Source organism: Denticeps clupeoides, unplaced genomic scaffold (assembly GCF_900700375.1).
Source record: "Denticeps clupeoides unplaced genomic scaffold, fDenClu1.1, whole genome shotgun sequence".
In the NCBI taxonomy this organism is placed as follows: domain Eukaryota; kingdom Metazoa; phylum Chordata; class Actinopteri; order Clupeiformes; family Denticipitidae; genus Denticeps; species Denticeps clupeoides.
The window spans coordinates 81,405-102,996 of record NW_021630104.1 but is presented as its reverse complement, the minus strand read 5'-3'; the positions used below and the strand labels follow the sequence as shown (position 1 = coordinate 102,996).

General features: G+C 42.7%; 3 protein-coding genes across 11 annotated transcripts in view; 1 reads left to right on the top strand and 2 right to left on the bottom strand.

Moving 5' to 3' along the window:
• Positions 1-350: 350 nt before the first annotated feature.
• Positions 351-6,236, bottom strand: LOC114783604 (tRNA-dihydrouridine(47) synthase [NAD(P)(+)]-like). 3 transcript variants are annotated; one of them, XM_028969120.1, is made up of 15 exons: positions 6,203-6,236; positions 6,115-6,121; positions 5,902-5,986; positions 5,565-5,808; positions 4,605-5,096; positions 3,998-4,039; positions 3,074-3,226; positions 2,648-2,764; positions 2,458-2,523; positions 2,184-2,294; positions 1,983-2,079; positions 1,638-1,713; positions 1,348-1,536; positions 996-1,124; positions 351-857 (listed from the first exon to the last, which is right to left on the bottom strand). In XM_028969120.1, the coding sequence occupies exons 3-15, from the start codon at positions 5,979-5,981 to the stop codon at positions 785-787; spliced, it is 1,869 nt and encodes a 622-aa protein (XP_028824953.1). In that variant the 5' UTR covers positions 5,982-5,986; positions 6,115-6,121; positions 6,203-6,236; the 3' UTR covers positions 351-784. The 3 variants fall into 3 exon arrangements, with proteins under 3 accessions (XP_028824953.1, XP_028824952.1, XP_028824951.1); XM_028969119.1 differs by lacking the exon at positions 6,115-6,121 and having other exon boundaries at positions 6,203-6,231; XM_028969118.1 differs by lacking the exons at positions 6,115-6,121; positions 6,203-6,236 and having other exon boundaries at positions 5,902-6,098.
• Positions 6,237-6,970: 734 nt separating this feature from the next.
• LOC114783606 (transcription termination factor 1, mitochondrial-like) lies at positions 6,971-9,815 on the bottom strand. Of its 2 annotated transcripts, none has more exons than XM_028969123.1 (2): positions 9,778-9,815; positions 6,971-8,377 (listed from the first exon to the last, which is right to left on the bottom strand). In XM_028969123.1, exon 2 carries the CDS (start codon positions 8,309-8,311, stop codon positions 7,199-7,201), a length of 1,113 nt encoding a protein of 370 aa, XP_028824956.1. In that variant the 5' UTR covers positions 8,312-8,377; positions 9,778-9,815; the 3' UTR covers positions 6,971-7,198. The 2 variants fall into 2 exon arrangements, with proteins under 2 accessions (XP_028824956.1, XP_028824957.1); XM_028969124.1 differs by having other exon boundaries at positions 9,617-9,796.
• Positions 9,816-11,929: 2,114 nt separating this feature from the next.
• Positions 11,930-21,592, top strand: part of LOC114783603 (A-kinase anchor protein 9-like) — a 56,360-nt gene continuing 46,697 nt past the window's right edge. For 4 of the 6 annotated variants that reach the window (XM_028969114.1, XM_028969117.1, XM_028969115.1 and 1 more), the window contains exons 1-5: positions 11,930-12,157; positions 17,931-18,146; positions 20,535-20,579; positions 20,901-20,960; positions 21,334-21,507. In XM_028969114.1, coding sequence (XP_028824947.1) covers positions 12,110-12,157; positions 17,931-18,146; positions 20,535-20,579; positions 20,901-20,960; positions 21,334-21,507 — 543 coding nt within the window. In that variant the 5' untranslated portion in view covers positions 11,930-12,109. Of the gene's footprint in view, positions 12,158-17,715; positions 17,817-17,930; positions 18,147-20,534; positions 20,580-20,900; positions 20,961-21,333; positions 21,508-21,592 lie in introns of those variants that run through there. The other 2 variants (XM_028969113.1, XM_028969116.1) reach the window with 2 other exon arrangements.

The following is a 21,592-nucleotide window of genomic DNA, read 5'->3' as shown; positions in this document are numbered from 1 at the left end:
TGGAAAAACCGCCAAGGCCAATCTGCTCAGCTACCTTCCTCAGGCTGGCTTCAGCCAGAAGTACATGGATAAGTGGCTGGCACCTGACTTTCCAACCTGGTACGTTCAAGAATAATATTATCCTCTGTAGTTGGTCTTGGTCACATGCTTGTTTTATAATAAAAATATTAAAATGCAATTTTTTCCCTCCTTTACAGCTATTGAGAAATGCTGTTCAAAATGGACCTTTTGATCAGACTACATTCTATTTAAATCACACTAAAAAGGAGTAAAACAGTAGTTAGACTTAGAATGTCAAATATGGTAGTTAAGCAGATCAAATAATCTGTTAACAAATGACAGTTACAGGGTGCAATAAAATCTGTTTTATTTAAGTCATATTAATCTGTTTATGTAGTATACTTTTTACATTTTGGACAATTATGTGCATTTCATTAAACAATGTAAATATGGCTTGTCCCCAATATTGTATGGTTATTTCAAACACATTTCATGTTAAAATGACACTTGCTTCCTCTCACAGTTCTCACCTAATTTCCAACAAAACCACAAAAGGCCCCACTTCCTTTCACCAATCCAAGGTTTTTAATTACAGAACAAAAATTACCTGATGCATCATATTAAAATATGTAGCCTTAAGCAATTTAGTGATTTCCTGATACAATTTCAAATTCATTGCAGGAGGATGGGCTTATGGTCCATTTAAAAATATTTAATTAAAATAAACTAGAACAAAAAAAAAAACATAACACTACAATTTATTGCCACTCTGATACTTAATAGGTTACTTATATGCATTGGCTTTGTGTTTTGGAAGAAAGCTGAAGTTCTTGGGGACAGGTCCAAGCAGCATTTCACTGCAAAAAAAAAAAAAAAAAAAGATTTTCTTAAAAAAAGCAAGCAATGCACATAAAATGTATATGGCAAATGTTCATTTGCCACTTAATTATTATGATATTAGTTTACAATTGTAAAGGTGGGTGTCTTGTGTTCACCTTATCTTCACCCAGTCGTCCACATGCTGACTGGCCATAAGGGACTCCATGTGGTCTCTACCCATGTAGAATGGTGGTCGCTCATTAATCTTCTGGGGCACTCTCTCTAACAGTCCTACAGGAATATATCTGGGGGAAAATTATAGTGAGGGGAAAAAATAAAAAATCAACCACAGAGGTTTTATGGAAGGATTTTTCCTGTTTGACATACAAACTTTAATGTGCATCACTACATAGGCAATTTACTCATTACATAAAACACACAAAAACATTTTTCTTCAAATAAGGAGATGTTTCCAGTGCCAGTGTAGTGAAACAATGGAAGGTGTGCACTCTCAAGTCAAAAATCCACCTGCACGTGAAGGACAGCCACTCCAGCAGGAAGGTCCTGGTCTTCTCGATACCCTGCGTGTCAGACCCCCAGTGCTCCATGCCAAAATGGGTGAAGTCGCGAAGGATGTCCAGGCGCTCGCTGGAGGAAATGTCCCAGTGCCTCTGCTCCTTAATCTCAGTGAAAATCCAGGGTTTGATCAGGGCACCTCTGAGAGGCAGAAAAGGGGAAACGGCCATGTTTCCTTGATGTGTGTACTCTTTATATATTTTTTTATATTTTAAGTCATTTTTTATATTTTAAAAACAAACCTTGCCACCATAAGCCCTGATACTCCAGTTTCTCTAGCTCGCATTGCATCCTCCCAAGAAAGTATGTCTCCATTACCTACGTGAAAAGTAAGAAAACAGCAATAAGAACAAAAATAAAAAAGTAGATACAGGGACTACACAATGGTAGTAAGTGGTTCATTAGTACGCAACTACAACCTCTCTGCACTAATTAGAAAATTATTTGAAAAGTACAATAGATTGTTAAACAGCTGAATTCGACACGTCATACAGGGCACGCCAGTGCTAATAAGATAAAGCACAGCGAGAGCGAAAGCACACAAGTGTATTGGCACTCAGCAGAGATAATACAACAGGTCTGTTTACCAAAGAGTGGGATGGGGCTGGCGATTTTAGAGCACACGTCGATATACTCCCAGTCAGCCAGCTTGGTGTAGCGCTGTTCACGCGACCTGCCATGTAACTGGGCAACACACCGAATGGAACGGAACAGACAACAACAGTAAAGGCCCATTTTATTTGTGAACGTTCACACTGGTAGATAATTACACGTCAGAACAGTCATACCGTGATGAGCGATACACCCCACTTCTTCATTTCTGGAATGAGTTTGTGGGCAATGTTGGTTTTGTCCTGGACACCGGTACGGATCTTCACAGTTACCGGCACGTCCAGGACCTGTGGAATAGAACAAGTTCCATGATAATCTGCACCATCTTGATGTAAACCTAGGAATTCTCTGTAAGATAGAGATGTTGAAAGCTGATATTTAAGATCTTTACACTTCCTGTCAGTTAATTAAAAGCATAAAATTCTGTAATAGTGTTATGTGTGTACATACAGAGTTCATTCCTCTAACGATCTTCTCAAACTTGTTGGTACGCATCATCAGTCCACAGCCTGCACCCTAGGAAGAGGCCAACAAACATAACAAAATGTAAATGAGCACACGGGTCATCATACTTGTCGTTTGCTGCAAACTGTAAGATTTTTTATAGGATCCTGTTCAGCCAAAACATCACACCAATTACCTTCTTGAAGACCAGGTCAATTGGACAGCCAGAGTTGATGTCCACAAAGTCCACCTCAATGTTGTCATTCAGCAGCTCAGCACATCTGGTCATGGTGTCTGGAAAACAGCCTTCGAGCTAAAGAAAGGAAACAAATGCACAATAATAATTATTGAATAAGGGATATAACCTATGAAAATCCCACAGTATGCCGTATTACAATTAAAAAAAAAAAGTTATATAAATAATGTTATAAAAATAGTTTCTAAGTTGTATTGATTGTAAGTGTTGTCTGCTTCCCCCTGGTGATTAATAAAGGTACTACAGGGCAGGGGTTAATTAATTGTGTTTATGTTAATAGAACAATTACAGCACTTGTATGTAATTTTGCTTATTCATCTGATCTATTGTGGGTTTCCGATGCATCTTGCAGGCCAATGGTCTGACCTGAACTCCGAAAAGATCCTCGCTCTCATGCCTCTTCAGCAGAGCCCACTCTGAGGCCTGGCCCTGCAGCAGGTTGGTGCACATGGCCATCTCCCCACATGTGATGTCAGCACCAAAGCGTTTGCAAATGCGCCGAAAAGGCAGATTTCCACACTGCAGCAATAAAGTGAAGTAAAGACTGTGGGTGCAGAATGAAGGTGCATCAAGTTCTTTCGTGAACCGAATTCTGTGTGATCATCATTTTTATATCAAGCAGGTTCGCTTTCATGTTTCAGACGACCCATTTATATTACAGTAAGATTGGGGTCACCGTTGATACAGAACTGTCATATATTACCCTCATTCAGTTTTGAAGTTAAGGCTGAACACTTGTGTATATCAAAAAAAAATTTTTATTGCTATAAAAGCAAAGTAATTGAAGAAATTTTTAGTGATGTTAAATATTTTCCCCTTTACACAAAAATGCAATGACTTATGAAAGTTCATGAAAGGTTTTTCAAATAATCATCCGTTACAAATATATCATGATTGTATTGTAGAATTGACAGTATTTCAATAACATAGTTATTGCTGATAACTTTTTTTTTTGTATCACATGATTCTCTGTGATTACCAGCCCTTATTATAAAAGGTGAACGGTCAAGAAAGACCAGTGTGATCAGAGCATAAAAAAACAGAACGAGTTGAACAATAAGACTTGGAATGTGATTGCTATTCCTACAAATCAGCAGTCAGCAATCCTCATGGCTCTCCCTCACTGCACACCGCAAACGCAGCACTATACGCAGAACCCCGTTCATTGTTTTCTACGGCATACCCTGCTCCAGGGTGTGGTTTTTACTCTGGGGCCTAGCATTATACTAACGCAGGGCCACGTCGCAGATTGCAAAATAGAGGTCAATGTGTTTAACCTTACACACCTACCGTTGTCAAGGGAGCCAGATACAGCTTGTCTCTAAAATCCACCTGGTTTAAAAAAAAAAAAAAAAACAGAACAATGAACATTTAAATAACCGGAAGTGAAGAGCCAAACAAGAAGTTCGAATTTATGTTCGCAAATGAGACGACTAAACACACTAAGGGTGTTAAATATGGATACAGAAATATATTGCAATTTTTTTTACGTGATGATATTGTGTCGATACAGGGACATCATTCAGTTCTGACTTATGTTGCTTGGGCTGAATTATTAATGTAATGTGATCCACCCAGATCGTACACAGCATCTATATCAGCTCTGTTTTTTCCGCAATAGGTACGGTATATATCGTGATATAATTCTATCGTGATTCGTATCATATCGAGGATATCATATCCTTGCCAATGCACACCCCTTGAACACACGATTCAGAAATATAGTCAAACTGATCTGCTACAGCCAATGGGAGCAGCAATAACCAGGCAGACATTGTTGTGGGTGGGGCTTTGTGCACTTGTGACATGATTTTATCTGCGATCAGATTTACAAAAATCCTAATCCTAATAATAAATGGTGGGTTAAACGTGTTCAGAGAGCTGAAGTTATCCTCACCTGCTTCTTCTCGCAAGGACGCAATTTGACGAGATCGGCATCGGTCAGAGCGCCGACGGTTTTCACCGCAGCTTCCACGTGCAAGTCTGTCTGCTGCGCTTCAGTCGGCGTCTCCGCTGGTTTGTCCTCAGTGGAAGTGCTTTTGCCACGTTTCTCCCCGCCGTTTTCTCGTTCCATGCTCTTCAGATAGGCTTCGGAGGCTTTGAACGGCACCTGTCTTTTCCGCAGACGCCACTGCAGCTCTTTGTCCAGGGTGTTCTTGACCGTCGTCCGGCCTCCGTTCGCTCTCAGCACCTCCTCGTTCACCAGGTTCTTGAAGTCAGCGTCTGTGTGGGCTTTGGCAAAGCGGCAGGACACCCCGTAGGGACACTTTCCGAGGGTGTCAAAGAGGTAGCACTGGTCCCCGAGGTCCGGTGGCTTTGAGGCCATATACTCGGCAACATTATGGAAGAACTTGCACTTATCGCCATAAAAACATTTGGACTGTTTTTCCTGGACACAGAGCAAGAAAGAAAAAAAGCATAATCTCTATTAGTCTATTATGGGAGGTAGTAGCCTAGTGGGTAACACACTCGCCTATGAACCAGAAGAACCAGGTTCAAACCCCACTTCCTACCATCGTGTCCCTGAGCAAGACACTTAACCCTGAGCGTATCCAGTTGGGGACTGTCCCTGTTACTACTGATTGTAATTCGCTCTGGATAAGGGCGTCTGATGAATGCTGTAAATGTAAATGAGACATAGCACGTGGGGAGTGTTCAAGAAGCTACAAAATTCCCAAACCAAGCATGATTTCAGTATACGAAGTAGTTCTAACCGTCTGTGACACACGGACGGAGGGGGTTTGGAAAAGAGCTCGCTGTTAGATCTCCTTATTTCAAAGCTCTCCCAGATACGTGTCATTTCTCGTTTGTGTCTTTTTATTTCTCTCGATAATACGGCGCTCCGCCGTCCTCCCACCTTGATTATTGACGGGCAGAGTCTCTTGCCGTCGTAAGTGTGAGGTTTCATGTGCGGCCTCGACTTGTTCTGGCCGCGCATCTTCTTCTTCTCGCTCGCATCTTCCAGCTTTATTCTCTTCCCCGCCGGCTCCTCGCTTTTTTCCTCCTCCGGGGCATCTCTTCCCTCTTCTTCAGTTTCCTTGTTCCTCTCTTTCCACCCCGAGCTGACAATCTCGTTGAACTTCTCTTTGGATGTGAGGTATCTACAAAAAAAATATTTAAATCATATTCCTGGTAGTAATGGAGAGACGTTTTAACTGGGAAGCCGTCGTTTAGATCATTCATGCTCCACTCACTGCGACTTGATGGCGGCGGCTCCCTTTTCGGCTCCGTTCTCTTCGGGGCTCTCGGCAGCCTTTTCCACGCGGGTCTCCATCCCCACTGCAGCACCACACGCATTCATCAATACACAGAGCAAACAAACGCACGCATTTCACCTAGTAAACGCGCAACTCCATTTTTAACAACAACCTGTAACGTAAACAACGAAATCAAGCTGCACAACTTACGCTCAGTCTAAAAAAAAAAGACGTCAACTAAAGACACAACTGGGCGATTAAAAATAGAGACGGGCACGACGGAACGAATAATCCTGACCAGGGGCGAGAAAAACCGAGAAACCGACTTCACCACCACATCCAGCACGCCAGCGTGACAGCCCGGCGTGCAGCGCGATAAATCGTCCGGCCGGCGGAACCGGCGTATACTCTGCAGTTCCTGCACGGACGACTTACAACAGCACACCCACACCTGCTTAATAAACAGCCTGAAATAATCCGCAATATTCTTTCGCCAAATGTGGCATCAAAACTATGAATGAACACAGTTATGTACTTAAAAAAAAAAAAGGTGAAATAACTGAAAACATGTTTTATATTCTAGTTTCTTTGCTCTGATTACTGCTTTGCACACTCTTGGTATTCTCTCGATGAGCTTCAAGAGGTCGTCACCTGAAATGCTTCTCCAACAGTCTTGAAGGAGTTCCCAGAGGTGTTTAGCACTTGTTGGTCCAGCTCACCCCAAACCATCTGGATTGGGTTCAGGTCCGGTGACTGTGGAGGTCAGGTCTCTACTTTTTGTTAAGTACATAACTCCACATGTGTTCATTCATAGTTTTGATGCCTTCAGTGAGAATCTACCAACGTAAATGGTCATGAAAACAAAGAAAACACTTTGAATGAGAAGGCGTGTCCAAACTTTTTGTACATATTTTTGTACATATTAATTAGCCACGGCCCAAGTTGTAAGACTTAAATGAATAATAGAAAGCATTTGTAATTACGTAATTTTAGCTTATATAAACATGTTATTTAGAAATATGTTTCTAAAGTTATGAATGTAACAAAACTGAAATGTTCATTGACATGAACTGATGTGTTTTATTGTTTGTTTTCCTCAGGCACACACAGCTTGATTGAAAATGTTCAATCTTTTAATAAATGGTGAAGGGTTGTAAAGTATATATAGAGTATTAAACTGGGCATGAAATATTTTTTTACTTCTTGGTGGGAACAAAAAGAGAGAGCGAACAGCTGACATGAGGTTAATGCAAATCAAGCAACAATACAATGCATTAATATAGGCACAACAAACTCATTCTTCACAAGCACTTAGTTTCTCCAATTTAGCTTCAAAACGTTTGCGACTAGTGTCCAAAATGTTAATGCCACTCTTGCCAAAATCATAATCAATCTTGCTTAACTCGTTTAACCGCCACCTCAGGTTCTCAACGCTGAAGTCGAGGACCTTTGGTTTGTGCAGGATCTGTTTGACTTGAATCCCTGCCTTTGTCAAGCAGTCGAGTTTATTACTGATCCGGGCTGGAGACACGAAGAGCACCTGTGAGTAGGTGAGGATCAGCCTCCTCGTGTCGTTCTCGCCGCACCCGAGCATCAGCAGCTTGTCTTGTAACGTGCTGAAGTTCCTTTTCAGGTTCTCATGTGAGAGGTCCAGGATCTCAGCTCCGTGGCCCTGCAGAAGATTCAGCAGCTCTGAGTCGCTCAACTTGAGGGACACCTGGAGAAACTCGATGTTGGCCTTGACCCGCTTGGTGCTGCGGATCAGGATGTACGCGTTTCTGGAAATGATGGCCTTGGCGAACTGATTCGGATGGGCTCCGCCAAGGCTGATGCACACATCCTCTAGAAACTCCACCATCTGCCGGTTGAGCTCCACGCTGTTGGAGAAGGTCCGAGGTGCTGTGGTAAGCAGCCGGTGGAGGTCCTTGGCTTCAATTCCAATCGAACTGAGGAAGACAATGTTCATCTCCAGGTTGTCATTGTCACTGGATCGAAAGAAGGACTCTGGTGAACGATGCAGAATGCTGATGATCTCGCTGTCGCTCTGGAAGATACTTCGCCACAGACTCCAGCGCTCTTTCAGGTGGTCCTCGGTGCGGGTGATGGACCGGGGGAACCTTGAGATGATGCTGGCGATCATCGCCTGGCTGGCTCCTTTGTCCTGCAGGAAACGGACGAGGCCGTGTTCATTGGTGACTGACTTCCTCAAGACACCTGGCTGCCTTTTCCGCGCCATCTTCAGGTCGACGCCCAGCATTCTGAGGTTTCTGAGCAAGCACTCGTTCTCTGGCCTTGCGAGGCTGTCATCGCTGGACAGTCTAGTAAAGAACGCAGGCAGACTCCGGAGGGTCACCAACCACCCCAGGTGAATCGGCCTTCCCTGGACCTTCAGAAGAAGCAGTGGCATTGTTGCCAGATGAAACCAGTCTCTACGCTGCACATGGCAGACCTATTTTTCCAACAAGGAGCCCACCTGAGAACAAAGAACCAACACTGCAAATTAACTAGTGGTAACAGCATTCCAGCATAAAGTCTAACGCAATCTTCTAGTTTAAGGTCATCTAGCAATACAAGACACCCCAGCACTTTCTTGGGTTGTCAGTAACAAAAAACACCTCTTTCATGTTAGAATATATAATCTGTTATTCCACTGTTCCATTTTGCACAGCAGTATTTGGCACCTTCTGTTATTCGTTTCACTGGTTTAGCGCTGTCTGTCTTCTTTGTTGTCTACATGTTTTTACCGTATAGGTCCCCTATGGTGGTAGTAGTAGCCTAGTGGGTAAGACACTCGCCTGTGAACCAGTAGACCCAGGTTCAAATCCCACTTACTACCATTGTGTCCCTGAGCAAGACACTTAACCCTAAGTTGCTCCAGGGAGACTGTCCCTGTAACTGCTGATTGGAAGTCGCTCTGGATAAGGGCGTCTGATAAATAACGTAAATGTAAAATGTAAATGTCTATTATGAAAACTTGACTTTGTGAGATTATTTAACATTAATATGAGTTGTAAACCATCTATGGTCCTGCAGTGGCTAGAAATGGTGATAGGTGTAAAGAGTGCTCTTTGAATGTTGCTGTGTTCCATGTTTGCACCCCAGCCTCCACTCCTGCAGGTGGCGCAGTACAGCTGGGAACTCTGAATTCCTGCTCGGCATTTCGGGCAGAGTGAAATCTCAAAACATGACAGATCGAACACAGCATCTTGTATTTTTTTCAGCGAACTGTAGAATATCGCAGAATGTACAGTATCACAATATATCGTGATATAATCGTATCGTGAGATCCTAGTGCATACCTGCATTTTATGTCAGTCTAACCTTGTTTAAATGTTACGTGTAGCACCTGGTTCCAGAGAAACGTTGTTTTGTGTAACTATGTACCATCTAACATGCACGAAGCGGAGTGTGTTGGTGTTCAAATTGAACAGTGGACATGGAACGGCCGTCATGGAAACAGAAAGCAATGTAACCAGAGCAAGTTCACGAATTCTCTCCGCTGTGAGAGCAACGCTACTCTGATTTTACATAACAGACCATGAGCACTGTTATTCTGAAAATCTGAGGTGAGGCAGCGGGCATCATTTCTAAAGCGCATTCATTACATAAACATGCACACATACATTATGCACATACAGGTTCATCTGTGCACAAGACTGCTTTACATGGTTATATTGGAGACGATGAGTGAAAATAAAGTTAAGGAACAAACCTCAGGGTCTAACGTTACATGTATTGGACAATTATCAAAAAAGGAATAAGTCGTTCGCCCATTAACGAATCAAGTAACTGCTGCAAATGCATTGTCACTACTTTTTATTTTATATTTGTATATATACGTGAAAGACGACTGGCTGTCGCTGCGCTACTCACGTGGGTGCCAACCGAGCGCGTCCCCTCGGCTCTCGCCCTTTGAACTGCAAACGATGCGACCTCGTTGTGGGTGTGTGGCGACACCTAGCGTTCCGGAGTAAAAACTGCATCGTTAAAAATGCAATTGCACTCACTACCAATAGATGGCAGCGCACGATTTGCCATAAAATGCTTGTTCTGACCAAGAAGGCGAGTAATAAAAACCCCGTGTACCGTTTTTACCGTTTTAATGTAATCCTGCGCAGCGTATTCAATCAATAAAGATGACGTTACAGCTAACATTCATGGCTCTGTGGGCCACTCTGTCCAAGGCTGTAATCCTACATATGCAGGTGTGGTTTTGGTTTGCAGCCCATTTAAACCCAATGAAGATCTTTTTCCATAAAAATGCCATTAATATCCAAATATGCTGCATGACAAGTACATTTGACATTATTCCTTTTAAATATAAAAAAAACATCAGTTTTTGAACAATTTTTTTCTTGGCACGACCTCCAGCTGACACCTATACCACATAGCAGTTTCCCTGTTTTCCCTGGTCTATGCATAATTAAAGAGCCCATAGACTTTAACACAGTCTCCAGTATTTTATTTTAATTTGCTCTAGTGCTTTGTAGAGCAGGGGATGGGCTGTCGATTTACACGATGAATGTTCCCCTAAATAGCACATTTTAGGATAAATAAAATATGAAAATGATGGCAAGGTTTCGACATCAACATCATCTTTTTAAGGCAAATGTATTCAAGTGACAGGGTCACATGTTCCTGTTTTGCAATAAAATATTTAGACATGTCCTTGCAGCAGACTTTAATGCAAGCCATGAATAAATGCAGACAATAAATGGAAATAGATAATAGAAGGGACAATGCATTCCAAAAATGTTTCTTTTCTCAAACTTTAAGTCAGTTTTGTATGACTTCACCTTGATGGTGATAAACAATTCTGGTTTTGCCCTCTGTGCTTCTAGGACAAGGACAGCAGTCAGAATCGATGCAACACAACAGCCTATTTCCACCAGTTGAAGATGCTCATAAACAACAGGCATCTCCTCCCATTTTAAACTGCTACTCCAATTTCCAACACATACACCTCCCAGTAATACACTGTACGTGAAACGAACACATCCACGTTGTAATGACAGGAAGGAAATACATGGATGGCAATGCAAATTGCTGTCACCTGAATGCTGATAACTACAGCAATGCTGTGCATGTGCTGCTTGAGTTACTGTAGCTGACACCTTATGCATCAATAATACATGGCTTAGACTTGCAGATGGCCAGTGGGACTCAGGCTGCTGCTAGTGCTTTCAAGGCAGCGTGAGTCCACAGGTGGGCTCGGAACACCTCACACTCAGACCAGGTAAGGATGTCCAAAAAACGATGGGTGGAATTCAAAATCTGCCAGACCATAAGCTGCACGGCTCCTGTCAGCCGAAGGCCAGGACCTTCATCTTCTGCTGGTAGGTGCATCGAGCTCACATGAAACCACTGTAATTACACCATGTCCTTCCACAGGCCTTGAGGCGCTAGATGTTTCGCATAAATTTCGACGACTCTCACATGATAAGGTGTGAAAACGGCGCCGGGGATCTATAAAAAGTAAAAAGTCAGCCGGGGGACCTGTTCAGAAGAGAACTGAGCGCAACACTTTCCCTGCTGTAATAAGCTGCGTTGAGAAGACTTTCAATTTGTAGAAGCCTTGGATTTATTTTCATTTGTATCAGCATGAATTCTTTTGACACTCACAACTTTTAATGATAAATGTCATTCTGTGCAGTCCCGGGGTACTTTTTGAGTTTAATTACTTTTCATACTGAATAGAATATTTAATAAATGCACATCCTCCAGAAAACACTCTTAATAGAAACATAAATACAGAAATATAAAGAAAACCATTTAGATGCAACCACTTTAAAACTGGCCCTTAAATGAATTTTTACGTGATTTAAGCAAATCTAAATTGGTCATTGTTAAAATTGCACAGTCTAAAAGGTACATCTGTATGTCTATACTTGTGACAAGTAAACTGAACTGGAACGAAGCTTTGCCTTGTTCAGGAGCGAAAAGTCGCTTATTTGTCACCGTATCTGGCAACCCAGCCGAACAGGCGACGCGGACCACGTGATGCCACTTCGGCCCGCTTCGTGTGTTTACGTGGAGAACATGGCGGCCACTATGCCGTCCGTGGGAGCGACTCAGCCGTAGCGCGGCAGCTCAGTGGCGGTTTATTCACAGTTGGTTAATAAAAAAAACGCTTCGTGTTCACGTCGCGCCCGACCACCGCGCATGAAGCAATCTTCTCCCTCTTCCAGCCACCGGGACCGCGGTTATGGAAGACGAGGAGCGACAGAAGAAGCTGGAGGCCGGCAAAGCCAAGGTAAAAAAAAAACACGAAAAAAACAAGCAACCATCTGTTCTCTCGAGAAACACCTCGTCTCTCATTTTAAAATGTGGAGCCTGTCACGCGTGTACAAGAGGGTCGCTTCCGCGTCCCCCCGCCGTCCAGTGACAGCTCCGCGTCAGCGACTAGCAGTAATAACCACTCCACAAAAAGCAACAACACACGAAACCAACACCGTCTTCTTTTAACATATTGTGTCGCGTTTTCCTTCACACACACACACACACACACACACACACAAAGAAAGAAATTGCGACGGGACAGGATTTTCAGCTCAAACAGCTCGAGCATTCTTGCGCCTGAGCCTCGTGTGGCCTGTTCAGCACATTATACATTTCACTAGCAAAACCCTCTAATAAAGAGAGAATACTTTAACGAAACATCAAATAAAGGCTCATGGCTGCATACTGACACGTTCATTTGATGAAAGAAGTGTTCACGTGTTGGAACTAAGGTGTCACTTTTCTATTGGGACCAAGTTGCCATGTAATAAGTAATAATATGCCATTATTCTCTTAAGTAATTCTATTTATCTTTTTAATAATGTGTTATTTCAGGTTTGCTGTAAGTGGTCGATGCCCACAGGCACACTGGTGACCTGATTATTCAGAAGATAACCCGGGCGCGAGGGACGCCCGGGACGCGTAAAAATAGGTGCTTGGCAGCCGAGCTTGAAAACTGCGAAGTGCTTGCAGAGGCAGGGCAGGCAGGGGCGTCCGGGTCTCTATTAAAACGGTTTTTAGTTCGTTCTTTCCCTTTTGGCGCGATTTACGTGCGTGCAGCAGGATGGCCGGCCAGGATATGACCTTTGCAGAGGCGATCTGTGCAATCCCTTGACAAGCTTACTCCGCTTCAAAGCTGGATCCCGTCTGATCAGAGATGAATCATGAGCCGGACCTGCCCTGCCAATTAATACAGTTTATAAGCAGGGCTCCTACGGTCATTAAAAACCGGGAAAAGTCATGGAATTTTCCATATAACGAAATAACTATAAAAAGTTCTGGAAAAGTAATTGAAATCTGACTAACATGTGAACGTACAACATGAAGTACATCATTCCCGTAAGACTGTGCGAGAAACGTTATTTCGTCATTAACAACTGCAACGTTTAAAACTAGTTCAGGTCTGTAGTATCTTTGCTGGCTTTGCGTAGTGATGGTTGGTAGTAGCCTAGCACACTCGCCTATGAACCAGAAGACCCAGGTTCAAACCCCACTTACTTACATTGTGTCCTTGAGCAGGACACTTAACCCTGAGTGTCTTGGAGGGGGGAAGGACTGTCCCTGTACCTACTGACTATATGTCACTCTGGATAAGGGCGTCTGATAAATGCCGTAAATGTAGAGAACCACTATGTACTCGGGCTGCGCCAACTTGGAGGACGAAACATGTTCGATTAAGTTCAGCTCTTCAGGGTTGTCATAAATTTACTTTAACAATATTTTGGTAAATTTGACCTTTTGCAATATTTTTTTTCACATTTCAAATGGTCATTGAAAAGTAGTTTGTAGAAATGTGTAAGAACCTCGAATAAATCCCCATGATTCTTTTTGGCTAGTGCTCATTTTAGCCACAGCAAGCATTGACTCTCATTGACTGACACTCATATTATCAGCACTGGTCGAGTCATTAGACAGAGGTGACAAAGCATTTTTTTATAATTCAATTAAGTTGTGGCAGCATGTAAAACCGCAGCTTCTTACTCTTGTCTTTCCCCTGCCTGCATTTCGTTGTCCGGATGCATGTGCGTTTTGATCCGATTTTAGAGGAAATCGGGCCGTGTTGAAATACCCATTGGATGAATTTTAGTTTATTTGTGAAGGCATAAGTGGTGCTGACAGAATATATAATCCTGAATGGCCCTGTGAATTATGCTGTTTTGTTGGACATGCTCAGCCAGTGGTTATTATATAAGGTGTTGCGTGGGCACTTAATAGAATATGTAAATGTTTGCAATTTTGAGCTACAGCATAAAATACATTTTTCCTGTTTTATAATAGTGCATTTCAAAATTTCACATGGCTTCAAATTGCTTGACCCTGCGCAGCGTAAAAACGTGGATGTTTATTCAGCACCCACTCTCCCCGAGCTGCAGTGCAGAGGACGTCCCTGTGTGCACAATTCAAATACTCGGATGGCAAAATGCTCTCTGACTGTAATAATTATTTTGCCGCCGACGTCACTGATCATTTCTAGGATGCTGGGGCAGAAAGTTACAAATGGTAATGATTTACAGTACAAATCTCATTTCTGTCATGCTCTGAGATTATATTTGATGTGAATAAACCCTGTTTGGTGATTTGAATTTTCTCAACGCTGCTGTGCTTGTATTTATTTCATTCGTTGAATTTTTTATTTTGTCAATTTTAGGCCGCCAGATCACACACCCGCTAAATTCATATTTGCGGGTCGCACTGGGTTGCCTAGCAGCAAAGCTTAGTTGCATAAAAAAAACACCGTCCAGGAGAAACAAGGGGCATCGAGATCGTGACCTCACACCTCCGAGGTTGTCTGCAAGGTGTTCCGGTGTTGGTTTTCTATGGGTCCTCCGCCCAAGGGATTGATTCTAACTTGGCCACAGGTGTGGGCTTGTGTGTGTGTGTGTGTGTGTGTGTGTGTGTGTGTGTGTGTATCCCCTGGGTCAGAGGGTTTTCTGTGAATGAGTAGCCTTGCCTTCTGCAGTGCGTACATCTCTGTGCCTTCACAACATCTGACACATGAGACTCTGGTTACCATGACAACCAGCAGATTTTTTTTTTTTATAATTCTTTTAAACTGCATTCTTCCCCAGCTTTCTCTCCAGCCAGTTGCCCTTGTGTTATATAACGTATTGCGCTTATATATCAGCGTCACACCTTCAATTGATTCTGAACAGAATTGATTCTGTTATTTAGGGTTAAAATGCTCAATAGATGAAGAATTTCACGCTCCCATGAGGTTACTCTGGGTGTGTGTGTGTGTGTTACATGCCTCCCCACTTGGCTCGGCTCTTGAATGTGTACGCTGAAGTGCCAACTGTTGATCGTCTCAGCAGCTGCCACAGGCCCATGTGTCTGAGTCAGTAAACTGCTTACAGGGGACCTGATTTCCCGCTGTGTAGGTGCCAACATAAGGCGTGATTCTCACCCACGCCCGCTCTAACAGCTGACGTTCAAGCTATTCTGCCTTTGCAGCAAACACTGAGTGTCTTCCACACTGAACTTTTAATATCCTACCTGTATATTGCTAAAACGCCGTAAATATCACTCTCACTCTCTTGTCACCATACTGAAATGTCAAACTCGATACTGATACCAAGGATGCTTTTCGAAACTGCAGGGGGAGGAAAAACAAACACAGGAACGCTTTAGTGATTTTTTTTTTTATTTTTTTATTTTTAGGATATTTAAAAAGTCAGAACACAGGTATATACTACATAAAGAAATAAATTAATACATAAATTGCTCAACAAATTAATAAACCAATACACAAATGAATGAATTAATGAATAAAAAACAAAAACACTCGCCGCTTCTCATGCTGCAGAAGTGAAAAATATCCGCATGTCGAGCTGTAATCAGGTCTGAAAAAGCCTGACCCGTGTTTGCAGACTGAACATTTACCTAAATCTAGGAACCTTTGAAATCTGTAATTTTTTGTCTTATATTCAGCATATTTTTCTTTTTAATTCTTCTGAATTCCATTTTTTTTGTTCTAAATGTATTTATTCACCTAAAAACTGATTATAGAGTGGATGACGGAAACAGAACAAATGCAATATGGCAAATCATATTTAATCGCTGTTCAAGTGCTTGGGCATTTACTGTTCCCTTTTGTAAACCATCTACATGTAAATAATATCTGCATTTCATGCAAAGAACTATTTCACAATATTACACATTCTTCCATTTGTAAAATAAGTCCTTTACCTTTGAAATCAACATAAAACCGTATCAAATAAAATAAACATTAGGAAGACCTGGAATACAAAAAATATTGTTGGAACCATGTTAATAAAATCACATTTTGAATCCTCTGATTTGTTTGCATGACCAAGAGTTTGCTAAACCGCACGTTCACGTTGCGTTGGTGAGCGAACGTCCTGTCTCAATCATATGCAATTCAAAGTTTGACAAAAGATTCATTTTTATTGGATTCCACGATTCTGGCCATGTTTTCCACGTCACAGAAATCAGAGGTATAAAATGATTTGAATTGATCCCGAATGGTTATAATGGTTATAATAACCAATGCAAGTGTCCCTTTTAGCTTTGTGAGAGGGACAGTTGGTAAATTAGTTTATTCAGAAGGCTTTCTGAGTCTTAATTTATAGAAATAAACACTGAGAGTTCACACTTATTTCTTTATTTCTTCTTGTGTTTAACTGTCTGAGTAGTGAGTAGCATCATTTCTGATATCCTATAAGGATACCCTGATATCTTTTTTTTCCTCTCCTGCTTTCAGCAAGAGGACTCGTGAGCAGGATGCAACAAGATAATAACCATATTACAAAGGCAAAAAAAACATAAGCTGTTTTTTTATTTATATGTTCCAGGGCGTGTGTTATTAAACTATTATTAGGCATAATCAGAAATAATGGTAGGATGACTAAGAGAAATTATTTGTATGACTAACCATCACCTAAAATCGTGACAGCCCTGACTACCTAGAGTTATAACTTGACATCTTATTTGCTCTCAGTTGCCCTGACCCGAGAGAGGCTTCATCTGCACAATTATTCATTTCTAGATGACCACATCCACACAAGATTATGGCTTTGCCTCCTTTTCATGCAGCTTTTTGGGCCAGGCTGGACCATAATATGTAGCATTGTCATCACAAAGAAGTCTGCATGCACCAACTCGCCAAAATCATGGCCAAGGGCACGTTCTTGAGGCAGTGGTGGCCTAGCGGGTAAAGAAGTGGACCCGTGATCGGAAGGTCGCCGGTTCGAATCCTGAACCGCCAAGGTGCCAATGAGCAAGGCCACTGAGCAGTGGCTGCTCACCAAGGGCGATTGTTAAATACATTTCGTTGTGTCACCATGTGCAGTGCATCACAATGACAATCACTTCACTTCAAGCTCTGTCAATCGCCATGGTTACGGAAGCAACTACAAAGCAGCCTTTTCTTTGCCAGCAAATCACATTCTTCTCGCTGAATTTGAAGTGATTTTATTTTTTGGAGCCATTAATCCCAGTGATCAACATTGATTATGAATTCACTGTTCAGATGGACTGGCATCAGTGATCCCTAATCTGTCACTCTGACCTAAACCTGTCTTCTGCATTTTGGCATTTTGCCCTTTTGCCTGTCAGAGCCAGAAGTCGAATCCACTTTTCTTCTTCTCCTTCTTCTTTGTTCTGTTGCGTTGAGTATGTGACACAAACTCCTGGTGAACCTTGAAAAGCCGTTCGCCGCTGTCTTTCCGCGTGTCTGTGTCAATTAAAAAAAAAAAAAAGAAAAGCGTGAAATAATGGTGATGTGGGGTTCCGTCCGGGAGTTTTAACGTTTAATCCGTTCAGGAGGTATTTGGAAGATTAGCGCCGTGATTGCGGCCGTGAACGCAGCGTGTTGAGTGAGTAGTTGTGTGCCAGCCGGGGAGCACGCTGGCATCATGCTTCGTATCAGCTTTTCTAAGCTTTTTGGAATCACTGTAGGTTTTACATACAACTTAATTTTTCATTTTTTTAAGAAATAAAAGTTGTTTTTGGTGTTTTTATCATTTGTGTGACTGCTGCTTTTAGTAACGGTTTTGTTCCCTTCCCAGCTCGCCGAGTACCGGCAGAGGAAAGCCCATGCTGACCGGCAGAAGAAGCAGAAGAAGAAGAAAAAGAGAGAAGGCGCGGAGGACGCTCCGTCAGACGAGCAACGCGGGGATGAGGTGGGCGGCGGCAGGACCGAGGCGGCGCCCGCCGAGTTCACCTTCGCTCGGACACTGCGCAGCGGCGAGACTGTGAAGCACGACCAAACCTACACCATAGAGGTTAGTCCGAAGCCAATGTGTGGTGGAATGAATTATTACCCCAAAAGCGTGTGTGTTCATCAACTTCGTTCATTTGGTTTCAATGATCTAATGCTGATTTAAATCAAATTTAGAGGCAAGTAAGGTAATAAAATGCCTTACCCCAGTAGGGACTAGGGAGAGTGGAAATAATTCCTGCTGTAGCAGCAAGGATTTGAAACGATGCGTACAGCATTCCCATAAAGAGGGTAATAAAATGTAAGGTGACTCCTGTGATGGTGGGGAAACAGTTTCATATGTTCAACAATGGTCGTATGAATGAAAGCGTCCTGTTGCACTGCTTAATGCAGACCGGCGTATTTTCATGTATAAAGATCAGGATTAACAATGGTCGGACCATTTTCCTTCATGATCCATGTTTTAAATGTTCTAGCGAACTGAAGGAAAAGTGCTCCTCTCTCCTTGTGCTAATTAATGTCAATCCATTTAATATCACCGTGACACGAAGGAAGACGGTCCAGAGCTCGATTGCTTTGAATGATGTGCCATGCCCACACTGAAGCTCAACTCCTCTTAAATATGACCGTGTTGCCAATAAAAGTAAATCCGAATAAAGGGTTTAAGTTAATGAGGTCCTGTGATGACCTTTTTTTTTTTTTTTTTTTCTAGCCAATCTGCAAGCACAAAAACCACACATACATGCACACATACATACATACATCAGCACATAGACGTATACAGGCATAAAACCAAAGGGCTAGCACTGTTATTTTCTTAACCATGATTTGTCAGTATTTGTAAGCCTCTGGGTTCATGCAAAACAGTCATCTTTGGAGTTTTTGTTAATGTGTATTGATTTTTACTTTGAGTCCGCTTATTGAGTATTTTACTGTGTTGATGAACACGGGGATGGGGACGGTTTTGAGCATACCTTGTCTGGATTATTGCTTCATAAATTGTCCGTGAATTCAGGGTCTCGTTTCTCTGTGTGGGTGTAGAAGGACAAAAAGCTTTTTGCATTCTGCGGAAAATATATATATATTTTTTCCAGCTTTTGACCAACAATATCAGAGCCTCCACAGCCTTGAGTTCATACGCAGGTTTATTCAGCTGAAAGGTCTGCGTCTGCTTCTGCATCTGCCATTAAGCACAGGAATGGGGCCATGGTGGCCTAGTGGTTAAGGAAGCGGCCTCGTAATCAGAAGGTTGCCGGTTTGAATGCTGATCTGCCGTGGTGCCACTGAGCAGAGCACCGTCCCCACACACTGCTCACTCAGGGTGATGGGTTAAATGCAGAGGACAAATTTCACTGTGTGCACCGTGTGCTCTGCTGCTGTGTATCAAATGTGACAATCACTTCACTTTCACTTTAAAGGTGCAATAAATATGCAAGCTTAATCAGCAGCTAGAGTTTTGGCCTGTGACTTTGCTGTTATAGATGACTGCAAAATCAGCGGTTGCCTCGGCAACAGACGACTATGTCTTTAACTGGTCGGGCTGCCCGCTGCCTTCGTCTGTATGGAGAATTCTCCCAGCTTTGCAGCAAATGAATGAGATTCTACCACGTATTGCTTCGGAAATGCTTCAAAATTCCTTCTTTATGAGGCCTGAGACTTTGCTGCTCCTGGAATTTCTTTTTTTTTTTTTTTTTTATTTGATGTCCCCAGGTCTTGTAATTTGGTTTTCTGAGAAGAAAACAGAAGATTGGGTGGGAAAAGGTCGGCGCCGGCACACAATTAAATTACCACCAGAGATGGTCCTAAGTAGCCGTGCAACTTTACGCCGGCTGTGGTTGCTGTGGTAACGCGGTTTGAGAGTGCTCCTGCTCTCCAGCGCACATGCCGCAGTGAAAGCCTTTGCAAGCGTGTTTTGCTGTCCGTTTCCACCACGAAAGGCTCACCTGTAGATTATTATTATTATTTTTAACCTCTTTTACCGTCTGACCACTAAATGCCGTAGCACGCCCCCTTGCTTTTATCTGCATGTCCTCACCACACACAGATCATTGGGATTCCGATGTTGGGGCCGTTTTGACTTCTGCTGCCTCCTCACTGCAGAGTCATATGCAGGATCTGATATCATGCGTGCTATAAATTATTCATCAGCACAGGGAGACACAGTTCCCCCGAAGGCTTCTACATAGCATGCTAATCATATACGTTGTAATTATTCACAATTTAATAGCTGGAGTGTAACAGTACTGATCATTCACCCACTACTAAGCGAAGTCGTACGTCTGTTGTGGTCTAAAAAATTCAGCACTGCTGGATGTAGGTCAGTGGGGTAGATGCCATTTACACTCTACATTTCCTTAACGCTGGCCTCTTGTATTTGTCTTTACAAACCCAGAGGTACTGAAGAGTTTAGATTAGATGACTGACACCCCTCTCAAATGTTCCCTTATTTCAGCCTGAAAGCGAAGTGTCCACCACGGCAGAAGACTACTCGTCGGAGGTAAGCGTCAGAAACATATGTAACCGTGTCACTAATGCAGATGCAGAGCGTGCAGAAGCAAATGGGGATTTCATTTCCCTTAGGAGGCATTAAGCATCCTCCTCTGTACGCGTGTGTCCAATTTATGGTAATCATTGTCATAGTGATGCTAATGTGAGTGCCAACCCCAGTCCCTTCTATTGAATCCTGTTCACTCTTCACACATTTTATTATTTTTTTATTCAGATAATCTTTCCTTGCTTCCTTTTTTTTTTTTTTTAATAAAACACTAAGAAATTCTAAATAGATGAGTTGCGAATGTTAAATGTTGTGAATTAACAGGTTAATGGGTGCCATGAGATGACAGAAAAAGCACTGGAGTCCTCTGAAGACTTTTACAGGGTACAGTAATGTGAGAAAATGAAAGAAAACGATGCACTCGGGATTTGCATTTAGGCTGGCTGCTGTGCAAACTCGCCTCTCTTTTTATGTCCCGCACACATCACCTCCTGCTCTTCGTGTCTGTGATTTACTAATCTGGGGCTTTTGCTTACTAATGTGAGGGCGGCGCATTGCAGTGCTGTGTTAACTTCGCTCATCACTCACAGCGAGTTTCGGGGTAGAGTGGGGCTTCTTGACATTTTATAGGCGTAGATTATGCTGAGACAGCGGGTGGGAGAGGACATAACCAGGCAATTACAAAAGCGTTTATAACCAGTAAGAGAAGGACTATTGCACCTTGTTCTGGGTCTAAGTACGCGCCGCTTTCTCTCAGGAGGAGGGCGTCCAGCAGTCTGAAGCCCAGCTTGAAGACGAGTTGCTAGGAGGCGCTCCTGACAAGCTGCAAGACATGGAGGATGAGCTGAACGCCAAGAACCAGGCGCTGGAGGACCTGACCAGAGAATTGGAAGGGATCAGAGCCGCATTTGGGAAAGAGGGAGTGCAACAGGTATTGCTCCTCTCCTTCCATCTTCTGCGGTCCCACTCGCTATAAGATGAATCACCTTTACAGAGCCTCTGAATTCTGAGTCATG